Consider the following 19847-nt stretch of genomic DNA (forward strand, 5'->3'; position numbering starts at 1 on the left):
ATACATTAAGAACTAAGCAACCCAGATGAAGCCTCATCTCCTACAACAAACTTGCACTAGTACTAGTTAGAAGAGACCCATGATTGTTGACTATGCATATTTGATAGAGAGCTAATAGCATGAACAAGTCACCCATTACCTTTCTTGTGATGAATTCATTATCATCTTCTACAAGGCCTCTTCGAAAGCTGAACTTCGGTGGGAAGGCAGATAGTTACAAAATATTAGTTTGAGCCAAAAATCCGTACTTGCAGTGCATTAGCGCCTTTCCAGGTACCAGCTAAACAGCAGGACTCATAGCAGCAGGATGGTATCGATCTGACCCATATCCTCATTCCCTTCGAGTCTCTGTAGTTCAGTCCGCACCATAGGCTTTTACTTCAAATTCAGAAATCTTTGGAGTAGAGACTCTGCCTCTTTCTTTTTTTTAAAATATATAATTTATTTTTTTAAACAAATCAAACATTTAACCCATGCCCTGTTGTAGCTCAGTTCAACTAAAACAGAGCAAGGAAGTAGATGCCAGTCTGTTCTGCTTTCAGCTCCTCAACACTTTGCCAGAAAAGCAGGTTACGGAAAGGTCAGCATTTAGCAAGAATGTCAACATAACAAGATTGTCATCTTATTAAGGCAATAATCCCTACCTACTAACAGCAGAAAAACCTCCCTACATGGCTCTCCCTGCTAAGGGGGGAAAACCACAATTTAGAAAGAATAGTTTAAAGCTGTCCAAGTACATCCAGTGCTTGGATCCACTCTGCTGAAGTCCCGCCACTGATGAGCATCATCTTCGCACGGCTAATCTCAACTTCACACAATTATTTCATCAACCACAAAGTTCACCTACAGACAACAGGATGAAGCAAATGAAAAAAGCTTTATGAAAACCCTCACAAATTTAAGATAAAGCCCTAGTAAGCTCACGCGTGGGTGATGTATAGGACTGTATTACTTCCTCTTTGTCGCGTTAAAAGTAACCAGCTTTCATTATTACTTTCGGGCTACTTTCATACTCCACTTTGAAGGTGCCTTGGGCAAGACCTTGCCTCAAAATGAAACAGGCAATAATCCATCCAAGAGAAAAGCACATCTCATTTTCCCTACACTATCCACAACCTAATCAAAAGGCACTTACCTCGCTCTCATCTGGAAGAAATATATAATTTTAACAGCAGCCGAGTGTATCCTGGTCCTGATATATCACCTTCTATCTCAGCTGTCACAGACAGACTGCAAACATCAAGAAATCCACTCTGAGGGAGGAATTTCTGTGCCTCAAACAAAAAAAGTCACAAGCAGTGCACTGGCCGCTCACAGAGCGCCAAACTGAAGGCTACTGCAATGTAAATACGACAATCGTCAAGAAAACCTTGACAAATCCAATCAAAATTAACAGGTTTCAGATGCATAGTGGTATTGCAAATGTAAATATTCACTCTACGGTTGGAAGTAACATCCTTAAAATTAAACGGTAAACACGGATGACTTGGCTAATTCACACCCATCAAAATCATGTACAGAGCACTGAAAAAAATCTGATTGATAAGATATCACAGAGTCAATATGCCAGTTAAAAACTGCAACAGAAATAGAGCTGAGCAGATCAAGATAATAGTTTGCAGAAAAACAAAAAAACAAATAAGGCAAGTAAACTTGGATAATTAAAAGATCAGCATTGCACACAAACACTCAAAGAAAGCTCGCAAGGTGGGGAAAACAACACAAAAAACCTTTTCAATTAAACAATTAATAAAGCAGGGAGTTAACACGCTAAGAGCCCAGTAACAAGAGGATTTATGTCCCGAAACTTTCATAACATTTAAGCGAGCTGAGATTAAACCAAAATCGCCCCAACCCAAAACAAGACTTCATTCTAGGCGCATTCACTTAAGAGTCAAACGCAGCATCAGCACCAGTTTTGCGCACCTCAGATTGCGGAGCGGCTCTAAACGTTTCCCTACAGCCCTGCCTACCAACACAAGTTTTCTTAAACACGCACGGCCACCCGGAGACGACAAACGCAGACCCGCAGAAACTCGGAAAGCGCGCGGTTGAGGCGATGCTCCCCACCGGCTGCACGCGACGAACCGCAGCCCCCCGCTCCGCGCCGCCACCCAACGGGAGCGGGTAACCACCGGTGCCCCCCTACCCGAGGGACGGGCCGCCCCGTTCAACGGGACACACGACTAATAACGTCGGGTGCGGAAGAGAGAAAAATGTCAAAGTACGCCACAAAGCCCAAAAAGCCAAAGTTACGTTTGGCTGCTGTTGCTTTACCTTTGCTTTCCCTACATTTCCGAAGTGAGGACGGGATCATGAAAGACTCCGATCTTAAGGACACCTTTCCTGACGCCCCAGTTTGCCCTCCGACCTTAAGGACACCTTTCCTGACGCCCCAGTTTGCCCTCCGACTGGTCAGCCTCACGTTTTACAGCGACACAAGCACAAAACACTGGTATTTCCACCCAAGACAGCGATGGGAGCAGTAGCCGGATGAACAGCCCTGCTCGCCTTCAGGCACGCGATTTAAAGGGACATTCGCGCTGGAAACGAGCGAGCAAGCGGGCCCTTCCCGCACCCCCCGGCCCCCGGCTCCGTCCGGAGGGGAGCCGACCCCCCAGCAGCGGCAAGAGCCGGCCCCCGGGGCGGCTCCGCGGCCGCAGGAAGCCGGGAGAGCGCGGCGGTCCCGCACCGCCGGCCTCGCGCCCGCAGCAGGGCCCGGCCCTCCCCAAGCGCCGAGGCGGCCCCCGGGAGTCGCCCCCTCGCACGGGCCGGCCAAGCCGGAGGGGAGCCGGGGGCGGCCAGGCCAGGCCGGTGCCCACCCGTCCCCACCAGGAGCGGGGCCGGTGCGACGGGACAGACCCCGCTGGGGGGGGGCACGGGGGCGGGAGACCCTTCAAGGCGGGGGGGGGGGGCGTCGCTTGGCAACAGAAGCCCCCCCTCAGATTTGGGGGGGGGGGGAAGGTGACCCGGTTGCTTGGCAACGGAAGCCACCACCGTGGGAGATGGGGAGAGATGACCCCCCCCGCCCCGGACCGCGGTGCTGCGCCTACCTTGTAGACGTCGCCGTAGGTGCCGCTGCCGATGCGCTGGATGAGCTCGAAGTCTTCCTGGGGGTTGCGCCGGGACAGGTCGCACACCCGCCCGCCGCCGCCGCCGCTCATGGTGCCGGGAGAGGCCCCGCTCGGCCGCGGCCCCCAGGGCCGGGGGAGGGGAGGGTGAGGAGAGGGGGAGGGAACCCGACACCGGAGCGCTCACCGCCTCCCCCCGGCCCGCTCCGGCAACATGGCGCCGGGCCTCCGCACCGCGCAGGCGCAAGGGGCACCGCCCCGCCCCGCTCCCCCGCCGCGGCCCTTGCGCCTGCGCGGGCCGGCACCGGGCGGGGCGGCCTCTCCTGCGCATGCGCCCGCCGCGCTGCACCGCCCCGCTCCGCGCCCGGTCCCCCCGGTTCTCCCGCCCGGCCCGGGGCCGTGCCCGAGCTTGTGCGAGACCGACCCGCGGCGGCACCGGCAGCGCTTGCGAGGGCGCCCGGCGGCCGCCCCTTCCCCCCCGCCCGTCGGCGCCGCCGCCTGCGGGCTGCGCCCCGCCGGTCTTGGCCGCGCACGCCGGGCTGTGGCGGAGCTGCTGCCGCCTGGGCATCGACTCCCGCCTCGACAGCCTCGTCCGCAGGGGTGGGCGGCGCTGCCGGCTCGGGGACCCCCCGGGTTCAGCCCCTGCGCGTCCAGCCGGGGACCCAAAAAGCCAGCCCCGTGCACGTTCACCGGCATCCCCCCCCCCCAAAGACAGCACCCCAGCGTGCAGCCGGCACCCCCAGAGCCAGCCCCTTGGCACGGGAACCGCCATCCATCCCCGGAACCGCCATCCATCCCCGGAGCCCGCGTACGCAGCCGAGGACTCGCAAATTCACCCGCCCCTGTGCCTGCAGCTGGGGGCCCCTCCAGCACCTGGACCCCAAGGACCCCTCATGCTGGCCCGGTGCACCGGGGACTGCCTCCCCTCTCCCCTGGCACCCCGACCCTGGTCTCCAGCTTGGGACAGGGCACTGTCCTGGCGCTCCCTGCGCTAGTGCACAAAGCTGGGACCCCGCTGGGATCCCAGCATTGCCCAGAGGCCTTCGCCGGCTCCTGTGGGATATCTCTCCTTCCCCAGCGGGGCGTGGGAACCACGCGTTATGGATGTCCCCACATCTGCACCAAGCTGTGCACCTGCCAGTCCCCTGCACCGCTGCCGGAGCAGCTGTGCATGCCCATCCCGTGCACCCTGGCTGGGCAACATTGGTCTTCCCCTCGTCCGCAGGACTGCTTCTCCTTATTTTGTGGCTTTTTGGAGTGTTGTGCATGTGCCCACGGGATAAAGTGTGGCCCCCTCTCCTCTTACACCAGCGCTGCCAGTTCCGCTTCTGCTCCCATCTTGCACACGGGTTTCCAGCGTGGAGGAGGTATGTGGCTGCTTGCCTCCATCCCTGGCTGTGCCCCCCACCCTCTGTGCAGGGAGCAAGTGCCAGGCAGCTGCGGGAACCCTTCTCTCCAGATGTGCAACTCCTGGAGTGTGACTCTGTGGCGCGTGGTCCTAGGGCACCTCTTGGGCTCTGTGCCCATGAACCAGGCATGGCTTTTCGCACCACGCTCCTGCTGCCAGTGACTCATGGGTGAAATAAAAAGAGTGGGATGAGGGGGGACTTTGGCCACAGAGAGGCACCGTCTGTTTTCCGCCCTTGCCTGCCTTGACAAGGATGCTGGCGTGGGGGACCCTCCTCTCCACTGAGAAGGTGCGTGGGGACAGGGAGCTGGGCATGGCCCCATTTCAATGCGTGATTATCAGAGCAAAGAAGGAGCTGAGGGGGTTGAGCTCTGGCAGGTGTAGCAGTGATGGCTGTGAAATTGCATAGTGTCTGTCAGTGTATTTGTTCCTCCAGCCACCCTGGGCTGTGCATCCCTGTCCTTGGCTTCATTTTTATGACTTTTGCTCTCATAAGTAAAGTGGTCTCAAACCTTCCAGAATCGGATTCAGGCTGCTGTGATTTTTCCTGGCCTATGACCGAGGTTTTTGGGACGCGCTGTGCTGCTTTTTGCTGCGGAAGAGCCGGGACAGGCGGCAGGCGTATATTAGCTGGACGGGGCTGCCACAGATGCTCCGAGAGCCGATCCAAGGGAACTGGGCCCTGTGACAAGTTCAGGAGTAGCAGCAGCTCTGAATGAGTTACGGAAGGAAATGCCAGGGAGTTTGAGCTCTGTCCGGAAAGGCTAACGGACATCCTGCTGGGGAGCACCGATAACCTCGTCACCCGCCTGCTCTTGCCTCTCAGTCTTCATTTTTGTCTCATTAGAGGGGAAATGGGTTATAGTTGTTCCCATGTTATGTCCTTGCCAAGTTCTGCTTGGGTAGAAATGGTTATGAATGAAGCAAGCAGGGTTATTTTTCCCCTTAAATCCTGCTTTCTACCCATGGCAGCTGCCTGTGCTTCCTCTGTTCTTGTAAAAACACCCACAGGTTTCTGCAGGAGTATCTGTGTCCCTTCTCCTTGGTAAGACAGACAGATGGAGCTGAGAGATGTGCCCTCCACTGTCTTCAGGAACAGGTCAGATCAAATAGGTATCAGGCATCATTTGGTTCCCCAAGCCTTGGGGCGACTTCTCCCATTTTCTCTTTTTCCTCCTATTCCTCAGACGTGGCTCTGGTAGAACAGCCGAGTCGTATGCTGCAGGGAGGCAGGCTGGGCTCCTGCACCACTCAGAAAGGTCAAACGAATTCAGTGAAACTGCATTTGGGTGTTAAACATTTTTGTTACAGTTCAGCCACTGCTCTTGCTTTAAGAGTTCTTCTGGTGATGGTGGGGGATTCACTGTGACATTTGACTGCAGTGCCTCCAGGGATCATGAGCCCCAGCTGTAGTCAGTGGCACACCACAGCCACAGAAAATACCTTGCTGAGGCTGGATGCCTTGTTATTTCCAGCTGTGCTCACAATCCATCCATCCTGCTGCTGCTGCTTAGATCCGAAATGCCACTTCATGCTCTACAGCCCTAAGTCCTGGCCACTGCTTGAAGCGGGAGCGCTGGCTCCTCAGCCGGCATGCATTGGCAGGTTCCAGCTGGCTCCAGCCGGGTGACGCCAGTGCAATTTGCTGCGGTTGGAGACCTCTTCCCACCCCTCCAGCATCTTTCCATGCCAGATGAAAGGGCAAGACGCTGCATCTGCTGGTGCTGCGGAGGGAAGGTGTGGCCTGGGGCCAGCCTGTCCCTGTCGTTTATGGGACTGGAGCCTCTGTGAGAGGGAGGGTGTCCTTACAGGGGCCACAGAGCACCTGCTTGAGCCCGGTGGGATCAGACATGGAGGCAGGCAAGTGTTTTCTGGAATGCCGAAGGCTGCCTTCGTCAGGGGAAGAGCTGTGGTTTGTGCCAGTTCCAGGGCAGGTTGGTTGTGGTCGTAAGCTGTGCCCCAAAGAAAGCGTATGAAGCAAAGTTTAAATTTAGAGAGCCCAGATGGCTCCAGATGTGGGAGGCCCACATACACAAGTCCCATACTGGTATACTCCTGTTGCAGTCACTCCTGATGTCCAGGGAGGAGAGCTAAGCTTCAAACTTTTAGGGATGGCTCTAAGAGTATAAAAAAGCAGCAGTGCAGCCTGGACATTTTTCCCCTCACCTCAAACATGAGGCTTTTACATTGTGCTTCACAGAAAAAAAGAAAATAAATCTTTCCAGCGTGACGTTGACAGTCTGAAGACTTCACTTCTTCCCTACTCTCTTCCTCTTTAACGCCTCCCCAGAGCAGCTGTCTGTCCCCCGGCCTCTCCTGACCGCAGCCAGCATCTCTTGGGTACCACTTCCTTGTGGCATCCCACATCGACTTCCTTCTGTTCTGGGGTGCCTTTTGCTGGTTGCTTCCCATTCAGCTGAGCGAGCCCAGCTCCACCCTCCCAAGCACCCAGCACCCTGGCTCAAGGAGGGGCACCCACACAGGATGAGACCCTTTGCCCTGCATGCCTAGTTTATCTGTAAGCGGCTGCATGGCCCGAGACTGCGTTTTAAAGCAGCCACCTCCATGGTGTCATGCTGAGCAGCAAGGTACCAGTGACAGCTCATGCTGGCATTTGCTCAGTGAAGAATGTGGAAGGCAAAAATGCCTTTTTTTAGGGAAATGATGTCCCAGGACAGTGAAGGCTGCAGGGGCGAGGTAGGGCATGTCTTCGTGGCGTTTGCCAGACAGTGGCCCTTTGGGGATACCAATCGGTGGTGCAGCATATGGGAACTGGAATCCAGCCAGACACCTGCACTGCTTTTTCCTTTTCTTTTTTCCCCTTCCCTCTTGCGAAAAATAAAGCCTGCGTGAGGTCTAGCCTGTCTCCCCCCTCCTTCCCTCTCCCCTGCAAGTTCCGTGGCTCAGCCAGCGCTGCCACCGGCCAGCACAGGCTGCTTGGGAGAAGTTAGCAATAGCCAGTTCCCAGCAGGCAGGGTTCCTGCCTGAGATTTTGCATTAGTCAGAGCATTGTTTCTCCTGCTGCAGCACAGGCCTTTTCTGGGAAGGTTTTGTCTTTGCCAGGAGAGGCACGAGTTTAGTGTGAGAGGAAAAAAAATTATTGCCTTCGCTCAGCAGCACAGTAGTAAGCATTTCCTCATTTTTCTACATCTCCGTGTGGAAAGACTCATCTGTGTCTTTCAGAGAGAAGCAGTATCCTTTTGGAAAGGGCAAGGGGGAGGGAAGAAGTCAGGTTCCCGTGTAATAGATAATGTTTTACGAGTGCTGCTGGCCATCGGTGGTCTCCTGATGATCCAGGACACGGGTGCTGGTACTGGGAGAAGCTGGGCAGAGCTGATTACTCAGAGGAGAAAGGGTGGGCAGGAGCTGAGCAGATGGTAAAAGGATGGGGAGGAGGAGGGCAGTTGACAAGGACTAGTTGTGGGAAAGGGGGGTAATTCCCAGCGCTGGGAAGGGAGACTGGTGCTGGTTTTAGTCACCTGGTATGGGAACGCCTTGTCTTCCTCTCCGGCAGGCATCACTCAGAGATGCACTGCTATCAAGTACCACTTTTCCCAGCCAGTACGCTTGCGCAACTTCCCCTTCAACCTGCAAAGATGATCCACCAGGACGAATGGCATCTGCTCCCATATTTGTTCAGCATGGCCCACTCGTCCCTGGCGAGGCCCATAGCTCGTGCTCTCCCTTTCATGTGAAAAATGCAGCAATAAGACACCAGTTTGCAGAGGAGGGGGCTGAGGAGGCAGGATCCCACCAGGACCCAGCCATCAGCAATTTTCACCCTCATTTTTACTTGCAGGCCACTACACTTTGTCCAGGAAAGTGTGAACACCACACACAAGGGTTTTTGAGCTTGTTGAATGTACCCTGCTCTTAGCTACCTTTCACAGGCAGATCACCTCTCCCCTCGTCTCTCCAGGGGTCTGCAGGCACCAGCTTGAAAAGCTGCGTTCTGGTGTCGCTGGAAAAGGTCCAGCAGGAGACGTGTCAGAAGCTGACGACAGAAGCCACGTGCTAAACAATTATGGCAGAACCCGTCTGCATGGAAACTCCCCGGCATTTAGAAACCGGAGTGTTTCTGTCCATCCAAGTTACGTTAAATTTAAACTCCAGAAGGAAATAATAGAGAACAGAGAGTGTATCACAGTGTGTCTGCGTAAATCCTTGCTGTACCCACATCCTGAAAGTCATATGGCTGAAGCTATATGATTATATAGTTTATATGATAGTGGGAAATTTATAGCACAACTACAAAACCACTGGTTTGTAGCAGCTTTGCTACAGGATAACTTTCTACTTGCAGGTACTCACTCATAGGTCTGGGATTACTCCTACTGTGGGTCTGCCTGGCATGGGCCAGCTATTTCTAGGTGTCCCTCCACTTTCTCCTGCAGCGGAAGGCTTGTCCATGGTAACACCCACTCTTTATTTCTTGGGTTTGGTGGAAACAAACTTGAGAAAGATCACGGCCGGATTCCTGGGCATGGCTGCCGCTGTTCTTCTCTGTGGATGCATCGTGGCAGCAGTCAGCTTTTTTTGGGAGGAAAGCCTCACCCAGCATGTTGCAGGTCTGCTGTTCCTGACGACAGGTAACGCGTCATTCTAGCATGCTAATTACGGATGAAGGCTTCACCAGGTTTCCCTTGGGTAGGCAGTGTGCGCTGCCAGTGAGTAGAGCACACCTTTCCTTCTGATCTCCAGTTACTGTGCCTTGCATGAAGCGAGTCGCTTACTCATAGAAGTGGAATAACCAATAATTAGAAACAAAAAACCTGTGAAAAATGCTCTAGGTCTCATGCAGCAGCAGGAAAGGACCACGGGGCTAAAACAACCACTCCCTCCTCTTTACGTACGAAGCGCTCTCTCTCTTTTCCAGAACAGAATGGTCCCTTGCTGCAGTTTGCAGTCCTTGATGGTAGACTAAATATTTCTTTTAACACTGAAGTAGGAAAGGGGAATACTTTAAAAAAAAAAAAAAAAGGTTTATTCATAAAATTAGAGGTTGTTTAGAGTGGGAGGAAAGGTAAAATCCATGAACACGAAGCCAGCATGAGTTTGAACCATCCAAACTCACGAGGGTAAGCACAACACCTTCTCTTGTGCCGGGAGGAAATATTTTGATTTGAGCAGCTGTAACACACAGCAGAGCTATAATTTTTTAATACAGTTGGAAAGCACAGGCCTGAGGAAAGCCTCATTGTGCATGGCTAATTTAGCTGCTTAATGAAAAACATAGCCTGATGAAAAATGCTTAAGGAAACCCTAGGCTGGGAGAAGGGCGTCAGCAGAGAGCTGGGGAGCGATTTAGCCTGACCGGTTCCTCTGCAGAGGAATGCGGAGGGCCACCCGTGGAGGTAGATTACCTGGTCTATAACCTCCAGATCAGATTACATGCAGCACAGGCAAAACAGTTTCCCCTGGCTGCTTTGAGGCGTGCAGCAGGCTCTGCTCCCCCAGAAGGGGTTTGGCATCACAATGCCAGCTTGCGCGACGTGATTGCGTCTCGTGGGTCAGATCTGATCACAGATGGAGTCTTTGGCTACCTTGCTCTGTTTGAAGGGCAGGCATGACTGAAGTCACAGAACAGACTCTCTTATTCTTAGAAGTAGCAACCAAGAAGTTTGCTGGAGGCAGTTCACAACTGCAGAGCCAGGGCTTAACCTTGCATAACTGGGTAATACATGAAAACTTTATGAATGCGGGTAATTATCACCTGTGTGCTACCCAAGATAACTTATACCAACAAAGTGGGGTGCAAGTTATTTGATTAGTAAGGCCTAACATTTGTTTTGTTATTCATGCTATGCTTCATCTCAAAATAATGCAAGTATTTCATTTACAGGAATATTTTGCACTATATCTCTGTGCACTTATGCAGCCAGCGTATCATATGACCTAAACCACCTCCCCACATACGTCTATAATCTTCCCAATGATGTAGAACATGGATACGGCCACTGTATTTTGTGCTTGCTGCAGTCTGGGATTTACAGTGGCGGCTGGGTGTCTTTTCACAGCTTACCCATTTGTTAGCAGGGGCAACATTATGCAGCTGAAGTCCACCAGAGACAACTCCGTAGGACTGCCCACCCTTCAGTGATGGCTGAACAGTATTTTTCAGGACTTACTCAAAGAAGCAGAAGTGAAGGGAAAACTAAACTCAGGATTCCAAGCACAAAAGTCTGATTCTTCAAAATCTGACCATCACGTTTTACTGGTTCAGCAAGCTGTTCTCCCATGCTGCCCAGCAGAGAGATTTGAAAAGGAGACAGCTCTCAGAGGACAGAGATGGCTCAGGATCAGATGCTTCAGTTCAGCATGCCAAGTCCATGCAGAGGAAGATACTCGCACTGGAAGGTAAAAGGGTGAGGAAAGTTGCTGTAAGAATTTAGGGACATTTCTATTTCTCAAGGATCTGTACATAAAGAAATTAAGGAAAAGTCACTGTTGCCAAATGAATACCAGTCAGAATTATACCCCCTTCCTCAGGGCATCATTTGTAATGTTTTAATTTAGCACCTTGCATGCTTGGCCCTAAAGGAAGGCTTTGGTGCCCCTCTCCTCCCAAAATGCCCAAACAGATATTTTTCTTTTAAATCAGTGTATACCCGTGTCTCTTTGTGTATCCTTTGTATATGAAGTTCCTGTATAATTTGTAAATAACTAAGATTTCCATTCTGAGCACCCAAGCTGCACTGTGAGAAGGATTAAATTACTCCTGTACATTCCTGGATGGTCTCTGGTTATGAGGCATTTGTCAAGCTACAGTGTCTGTAGTAAAATGCCTGCCTCTGTCAAAAGCATTTGTGTCAACTGCAATTTCATGGCCTGGAAATGGTGTCTCTTGCAAGGCAGAGAAAGCTCATAAACCAGGAGGGTCGTAGCCTGGACAGTGCTTGCACCAAGCATCCCTACGGGGCAGTGCAGCATGCTGGGGTTAGAGCTCCAGAGAACCTCTCCTACTTGGGCCACGAAGCCACCCATGGCAACAGAGGGATGGGGAGATGCTCGAAGGGGAGCGGCTTTGCATTTTCCAGTGCTTAATGGCAGGGACATGAGTTAACAGATGAGAGCACCGTGCTGATCTGTCAGACGGAGAGACATCGGTGCTATGTTGATGCATGTCACAACTCATCCAAAGCTACGATCCTCTGCCATCTCCTAAAATCCAGTGTTGCCCTTGATGCACAGCATCCATACATTCATTGCCAGAGCAGTGTTTCATACCTGCTGGGCACAGGGAAAGAGTTGGCCAGGCCCCTGGAAGGTCCCCCAGGCTGCCTTGCAGAGGGCCCGGGCTCTGTCAGGAACAGAGCAGACACTGCTGACAGAGCAGAGCGATCAGAAAAGCCAGTTCTGCAGTAAGGGTGGGTGGTACAAGATGAACACAAAAGGGAGTGGTGGGGGGGAAAGGGTCAGATACAGAAAATTGTGAGCATAGGGCTGGGAAGAGAAGGGAGATGTGAGAGAAAGATTTGTTGCAGGGCAAAAGGGTGGGAGAGGAAGGAAGGGGAGGTGAAAACCAAGGGTGGTGGAACAGAAAAGTATTGCCTTAATGCAATAGCCATCAATTAAATGACAGCAGAAAAAGTCAGTGCCAAATTAGGCTAAGAAACACAATCATACAAAGTAGACTAAAACTCAGCTGATCAGTTAATTGATCTGGGAGCAATCAAGATGCCAGGAAGCAATGGCAGGAGAAACCAACAGCAGCACTACGCACAGCTTTGGGGCCTGCATTTCTGTGCTTGGCTTCACTGCGGAGCACAGAGCAGTGTTTCTCTGCAAACCGTTGGGTCCTGTTGGAGTCAGCTCGTACCTGTTTATGTGGTTGTCTTGTCATACACAGATCAAGGCAGAAATACTCTCTCCAGATGGTTTATATGTCTGATATAACACCAAGAAGGTTTAACTTGGTTCCACCTTGGGTGAAGAGCACAAATAGCCATGGGTGACACTAAACTGGGGGGATGGCTACCATAATGAATGGCAGAACCTCTGCCCAGAGGGGCCTTAGTCAGCCTGAGAAGTAGCACCTTGCGGTGTTGAAGGAGGAGATGAGTAGAGCTCTGTGTGTGGGGTGACACAGCCCTGTGCATTCAGCCAGGCTGGGAGATTCAAGCTGGGTGGCAGCCCTGCTGAGAAGGGCTTGGGGTTACAGCAGACAACGGACTGACCATTAGCCAGAAGTATGTTCCCATTGCAGGTAAGACAAACGGGCTACACTAGGAGCCACACGGCTAGCAGAGCCAGAAGAGCAGTTTTTAACCACTCTGTTCAGGGCTGGTGAGGCCTCACCATGATTTGTGTCCAGTGTTAGGTCCTCCAGTAGAGGAGGGATGTGGAAAAAGAGGAGAGGGGTCAGCAGAGGATGCAAAAAATGGTTAGGGGTCCTGGAGCACAGTGCCTGTGAGGGGAGGGAGCCGGGCTTGGGTAGTTTGGTGAAAAGGAGGCAGAGGGGGCATCTACCAGGAGCCTGTGACTGCTTGAAAGGCAGTTAGAGACGTGAGAGAGGCAAACTCCTGCAGCGTCAGACAATGCAGTGAGGGACAACAGCCACAGATTGCAGCTCGGGAGGCTCACACATAAGGAAAGCTTCTCCCCCGGGAGGGTGGTGTCCCCTGGGGCACGTACCCAGAGAGGCAGGGATCTCCATCCTTGGAGGTTTAAGGCTTGGCTAGACAAAGCCCCAGCTGACGTGATCTAGCATTGGCAATAGGCCTGCTCCAACGGGGAGGCTGGAGGCCACCGGAGGCCCCTTCCCACAGGGATGACAACTGTATTGAAAAGACACCTCAGCATTGTATGAAGTTGGGGGGTCTCCACAAGCAGTTTTCAACAACAGTAATTTTTAGTCTCTTGAAGTGCAATTAGCTTTAAAATAAAAGTCTCTTCCCCTACCTAGCCAAAGCACCTTGTCAGAATCAAGAAAAAAAAACAAAAGCAAAAAAAAAAACCCAGACCCCAGACACACTACTAATCATATCTCCATACTAATCACAGCAGAGAAACACAATGCACGAGTCCATCCCAGCTTGCCAAGTTGCAAATGCTTGTCCAAAATAGCATCTGAAAGCAATCTGCAGTAATTCTCTATAAAAATACTTCCCTGTCAGCTCAGCAGCCATGGGAAAGCCTTGAATTAGATCATCCTCCCCCTCCAAATACCTTTTGCATAGACTAGGAGAACTGCTAAGACCTCTCTCTTCTCAGGAGAATTTTTCCATGTGCTTCTTTGCAGGTAGAAGTCACCTTTAATTGTTCATCAATTTGGCAATTTTTTCCATCTTCCACATTGTGCCCTTGGAGTAACATTACCAAGTGAGGAAAAGCATTATTTTTGATGGAAATAAGTCTCTTCACCTTAAAAAGCTAAAGCATACCCATTAGATACATGCAAATGCTGCAAAGAATTAACACAGAAAATAGTTTATTTTCCACTCCAAGAGATCTCAATAGCGACATTTCAAACTCATCAGAAACAAGCTTTAAAGTAATACTGCAAGGCACATGGTAAAGCATACATCCAGCCTTCAAAAAGAGCTGGAGACTTCTTCAGACAAGATGTGCTTCCTAAAAATATTGCTGAAAGTGAAAATCCATTTACATTTAATATTACCACATTCGTTTTTGCAGTTCTGCAAATGAAGTCTTTCTCTCCCAAAGAAACTCCTCCCAATACTGAGAGGCTTTGCCTAAACAAGGATTTGAGAACTCTTGTCTCATTGCAACATATTACAGTAAAAACATTTGAAACACTAGTAGGCACCTTCCACCTCTCCTAAAAACCAAAGAGAGAAAAGCAATGCCTTAGGACATCCAAAGAAAGTGAGGTGAGCTAACAACCGGCACAGGGTTTGTTCGGATCAGCAGAGTTCCATCAGATCACTGCCATGCTGCTTTTCAAGTGTATCAGGATTCAAGTTCACTTAGGCACAGTGCAAGAAAGCTACCGATTGCCAGCAGAAGAGATCTTTCTGTATTTGTTGCATTGAAAGCATCCATCTCTCCAAGACTAACTCCATAGATGCCATCTGGCACCAGAGACCCAAAACGTGTCTGTCTGCTGCTAAGAAAGGATTCTTCAACACCATTCACCGAGGAAGAATTCCCATCAATATTCAGGGCTTTTGCAGTGGTGGTTTCACTTGTGCCATCAGAAATGGCATTAGGAGAGTCATTTTCAGCACACTTGGTGATGCCATCCATGCTCTTATGGAGATCTTGGCTCAGCAGCAATACAATAGTGCCTCCAACATGAATTACTCTGGAAATTGCAGGAAAAATAAAGGTGAGGTGTTCATCCTGCCTGGCATTCTTTCATCTGTGCAGAACCCAACACTGCTGACGCTTCAGATGCCAGCTGCATTTGATAAAACACATAAGCATGTTAAGGGTCATCGTTCAACCCAGCAACCTACATCTCCAAATGGAATTTAAATTCCCTATCTTCACAACCCTTCCTAAATGGGACAACTGGACCCTATCCTGACTCCCAAACATTTCCGACCTCAAGAGTTCTTTCCATCGGGTTAGCAAGGAATATGGAGGCAGTTTTTTCACTCTTGGTATTCTTCCAAGGATCGAGGGCAGTGTCACTTTCAAACCCCGTTTTTGGGTTGCATGAACCTCCCACCAGTCTGCAAGGGAACAGCTTCCCAGGGCAGCAAGAGCTTTTCAGGTTGGTAAGGCAAAATTCTGAAGTTGGCCTTTCCCTTCGGAAACTTTAAAAGGTCTGTCCTTTCCATGTTCCACTGATCCTTAATGACTTTCAAACTCAGGAAACAGAGGAAAATTAACCACTGCAATCCATTTTTCTTAGTACATAAGGAAACATTACACTTGGCCTTGAAAGAGGGGAAAAAAAAAAACCTGTCCTGGCTCTGTTCACAGCAAGTGGATTGAACAGTATTACTGGTGGAGCTCTCATGGTAATGGTCCCTTCCTCCCCTCCACCTTCCCAAGGAAATATTTTGCTTAGGATGGCCCAACAGAGCAAATGAAACCAGAAGACAGGCACAGCCAAAGGGAGGGCTGCTCAGCGCAAGCTGACATAAGATTACCCTGCCATTCTGTGGAGCTGCCTCACCTTCCTCACCATCTTCCCACCACATTCCTGCATTGGGTGAGCGAGATCAGCACCCGTCGAAGACCAATCCTGCAGAAAGGGCTTGTTTTCAGCCAAGAAAAGAAATAAAGGGGCAGATGGTTTGAACTGCCCGTTAGAAGCAGCCCACTATCAGCTTGGCTCAACTCTGCCGCAAAATGGCAGGGTGAGAGATGAAAGGAGGCATCTAAAAGCAGACCAGGTGGTTAGCAGGATATTCCAGTACACGCTAACAGAAAGGAAAATGCATACCACCATTTTCTGGTCTGAGAGCCTTCCTGCCAAGGCAGGCTGATAAAAGCTGGGTTGTGAGCCCAAAAGGAAAGCCTATGATTTTCATACAAGCAGACCTCAACCAAGAAAGGATTATTGCTTTATTTGCCTGACCATGCTTTATCTTTGTCTAGGTCATTCTCTCCTCTTTCTCCTTTCTGTCACCATCATGCCTTGTAAAAAAATATTCGTGAGCATGGCTCAGACAACAAGCTTATTCCTTGTCAGCTTGTGCTGCCATCAGCACTTTCACAGCTTGCAAGACAAGACACAACAGCCTTTAAGGGACAAGTAAAGGACTCAGACTTTCACAGCCTCCACAGGATCAGATTACAGAGCTGGAGAATGTTTGGAATAAAGCAAACCTGAAGCTGGCTGAACGCTTAGAATTGCAAACCATCATGACCTTTACACCAAACCCCAAGCACGTCAAAGGCCACACGTACCTCTTCATTTCCTGGATCATATCTGGAAGGAGCTGCATGTCTTTTGTGATCTTGAACTTCTTCCCAAACGGAATATCCAAAATCACAGTGTTAAAGCTTTCTGAAGGCAGCAGCAATGCAGCAGAATAAAGACAGGCCTTTACATCTGACTATGTGAAAAATGAACAGCAGCCCTCATTCACCTTACAAAACTGCCTGCCAGATCTTTTGCAGGTTATGCACTCAGATTCATAGCTCCTTCTGTACTTATTCTCACAAATGGCACTACAAAGCCACCAACCTGGGAAGAGTCAAATGCCTGAGTGTGGTTTAGCTCATAGATTCCCTGTTACTGGTGATATGCTTGCCCCAATATCACGACTCTCCAAACAGAGGACTGCATGGTTCCAAACTAACTGAGGCTTCTCAACACACAGTACATCTTTACAAGCGAAATGGAAAAGAAGAGCTAAGCCTGCAAGCACTGAGCGCGGATGTCCAGATGCACACGTATGAATGGCAAGGAACCATGTGTTAAATTCCTCTTCATCCCCCTTTTCCCCCCCCAAGAATCTGGTTACAGCCAGAATCACTTGGATTCTGTCGGAGCTAGTGTCTGAACTGTCTCCCTAGAGTTTCTGCATCCTGGGAACAGTCAGTTTTCTTGACCATGAGGCAGCACTGCACCCTTGTGGTGACGAAGGCTGGCCACATACCAGGCTGTGCTGGCCAGAGCGTTGCCAGCATGGGAAAGGGTTCTCCATCCCTCAGGATGCTCAAAACTCGACTGGACAAGGCCCTGAGCAACCTGACCCAGCTCTGGGTTAGCCCCGCTCCGAGCAGATGACAGGACTAAGGACCTCCAGCAGTCTCTTCCCACCTAAACCCTGCTGTGATTCTATGCCAGCCTTTGCAGAACTAGCTGGAGATGGCTCTTGGACCATCCTTGGAGCCACACTTGCAGCACAATAATTTTATCTCTAAATGGAAGGACAAGTTACCTACAGTCCTTCTCAAAACATGCAGAAATAAAAGCTTCTGACCAGTGACAAAGACACCAATTACTTATTCAGTATTAGAAAAGCTTGATATCAAAGTACCTTCCATTATCCTAGAAGCCAAGGCCAATCACAGCTTTTAAGGAAGAAATAAAGCTATATATATTCTTATAAAAATAAATAATATTTCCTACCATTCTTCTAAGAAATAGATATTGCAAGGGAAAAAAAAATGCACACTTCATTACCCATGCACAGGGAAAAACACCCAGCTTTTGTCTGTCATGAATTTCATATAAGACTAATTTAGACTCAGGCTTTGAGGTCCAGAATAAGGTCATAAAATTATTACCTTCTCCCCAGACTAGCTCATGAACTGACGTCAAACAGATTCCCTCTCCAGGAAAAAGGCATCAGCATTTAAAATACTTCTACTGCAAAACATTAACAATTCAATGCTGAGCTTAATGAGTCCCCACTATTACTCATTTGGTACATTTAAGTTACAAGCAACATTTTATCTGGATTGCTGTGCTCCCGTAAAACACAAAAAACTCTCACATGGTATGTACTCTTCGTGGTATTCACACATTTAACTTTAACACAGACAACTCCTGCCCACGTCTGACAATTATTATTTTCATTGTCTTCTGCTGAGTTTATTCTTGCTAAAGTTCCCAGGGGTGGGGAGGGGACAACAAATAATTACCCATTCGCTAGCACTACAGGATCACTACTCAGCTATTTGTTGAGAGTTAGTGCTACTACACATCACCTCAAGAGAACGTACACTACCCGTATAATCCCAGAACCACAAAAAACTTCAAAAATGTCTCACTTGGAAAGCCTACAGACATACCTTTCACAGAAGCCTTAAGAACTCAATCTTATCCATCAAGCCTGCAGTACTAATATTCACATCTGCACCCTCTATAAGTGAATCACTTATATCAGCACCCCCCAGGCTTCGTGTTCAGACAAAAAGAGAAAAGTCATTTAGTTGACAAGCAGATGTGTTTATTTTATAAAATCTGTATGTCTTCCAAGACAAATCTCTTCCTGCGACATCTCGTACCATTACACAGAGCAATATACAGACCCAGAGGACAGAGGAATGGGGGAAGTATGTGCTGTCTTCACCCCTTTCATGCTCTGGTCTGCTCAAGACACTTGTAACTTACAGAAATATTGAGGCTATGTCCTAACAGCAAGACCCCAGCTAGCTACGGACAGCCACGCTGCCTCTAATACTGAGACCGTACTGTCGCATTGACACCTCCGAACCCGGGATAAGCCCAGACAGTCTTAAAAGTCCACGGTTGCTTCACACAAACCCTGCAGTATAAATACAGGGCTCCCAGCACCTGCCTGCGCAAGTGTGTAGGATTTTCACATTCCTGTGGAAGAATGCTTGCACTAAAATGCTTTTAACTATCTAGAAAGATCAGGTTGATTCCAGCTTTCCAATAATGAACTTTGGTATAACTGTGGGACGGATTTTTTTCTTGATGCAACTACAAGCCATCTTGCAAAGGTCCTGCCTATCGTGACTGTGATGCTCACAGGGCACTCTTTGGCAGCTTCCAGCAGTATCACTCCTAGCCCACACATGGGATCCAGCACAAAGGCATCCGCCTATAGAAACAAAAGGGTTATTGCATCCCAAGCAAGCCAGACTCCTCTCCTGGGACAAAGCTTGCTCAGGGATGTACAGATCACCTACATATTCCCACTGAATCCAACATAGGTACAAATAATCACTGGTTTACCAGGCCAAACTTGCTTTTAAGAGAATATGGTAAAAACCATGGATAATTTCACTACAGACAATGCATTGCTGCATCCAGCCGTGAAGTGACATTGAGGGAAACAAATTATGAGTGGACTGCAGGTGGATAATGGTACCAAATTAATCAGTGGAAAATATCACACTTGCTTCTGTTTTCCCTTGGGAGAACAACCGCAACCAAGGTTTGAAGCCTGGACAGTGAAAAAAACCCTTGCCATTTAGACATATATCCATCCAAGGAAAAACACCTCTCCTGAGAAGGACCTGGGATGACACCAGACATCTGGTTGAACAGCAGATGACAGCGCACTCTGATCCCAGATAAGGCAAACCCTGGCCGCATGCATTAGAGCATGGGGCATTAAAATCACCCCACTTCTTCAAAGCTTCCAGCTCCAGCTCTAATGAGCAGCAACCCCCACTTCATTTGGGACCCTACATCTTTGCCATGAAGGTTCACTTAAAATGATTTCAGCCTGAGATGCTGTGGCCCATGCAATTGTTGACCGCAGTCCTGCTGTTTTGATATACTGTTTGAGAATGGAAGCCTGTAGACAGAAAAAAAAAAGAGAAAAAAAATCAAGGTAAGATAATGGTACAACCACCCAAAACCACCCATACTCTCTGTTTGACAATGGAAGCCTGTAGACAGGAGAAAAAGAAAAAAATCAATGTAAGATAACAGTACAACCACCCAGAAAAGTTCAGGATGGGGTGGGGTTTTGGTTTTTCTTTTTGGGGGTGGTGGGGGTGGTGTAACACATGCATGTACAGTG

At 49.7% G+C, this 19847-nt stretch overlaps 2 protein-coding genes across 15 annotated transcripts in view; one reads left to right on the plus strand and one right to left on the minus strand.

Annotated features, from left to right (window-relative positions):
• The window catches only part of MAP4K3 (mitogen-activated protein kinase kinase kinase kinase 3), an 88040-nt gene extending 84723 nt beyond the window's left edge, over window positions 1-3317 (minus strand). For all 14 annotated transcript variants that reach the window (XR_015708302.1, XM_087775161.1, XM_087775158.1 and 11 more), the window contains exon 1: window positions 3054-3317. Coding sequence is in view for 13 of the 14 variants with exons in the window: in XM_087775161.1 (XP_087631287.1) it covers window positions 3054-3164 (111 nt within the window). In the remaining variant the exon portion in view is untranslated. The remainder of the gene's footprint in view (window positions 1-3053) is intronic.
• Window positions 3318-3400: 83 nt separating this feature from the next.
• Window positions 3401-10579, plus strand: TMEM178A (transmembrane protein 178A). The gene is given in 6 exon segments (XM_087774277.1): window positions 3401-3671; window positions 7994-8068; window positions 8071-8106; window positions 8931-9068; window positions 10322-10433; window positions 10435-10579. Coding segments are annotated over 6 exon segments (777 nt in total).
• Window positions 10580-19847: the final 9268 nt, after the last annotated feature.

This window comes from Nipponia nippon, unplaced genomic scaffold (genome assembly GCF_047370975.1).
Source record: "Nipponia nippon isolate SJK-2023a ecotype South Korea unplaced genomic scaffold, ASM4737097v1 scaffold_4, whole genome shotgun sequence".
In the NCBI taxonomy this organism is placed as follows: Eukaryota; Metazoa; Chordata; class Aves; order Pelecaniformes; family Threskiornithidae; genus Nipponia; species Nipponia nippon.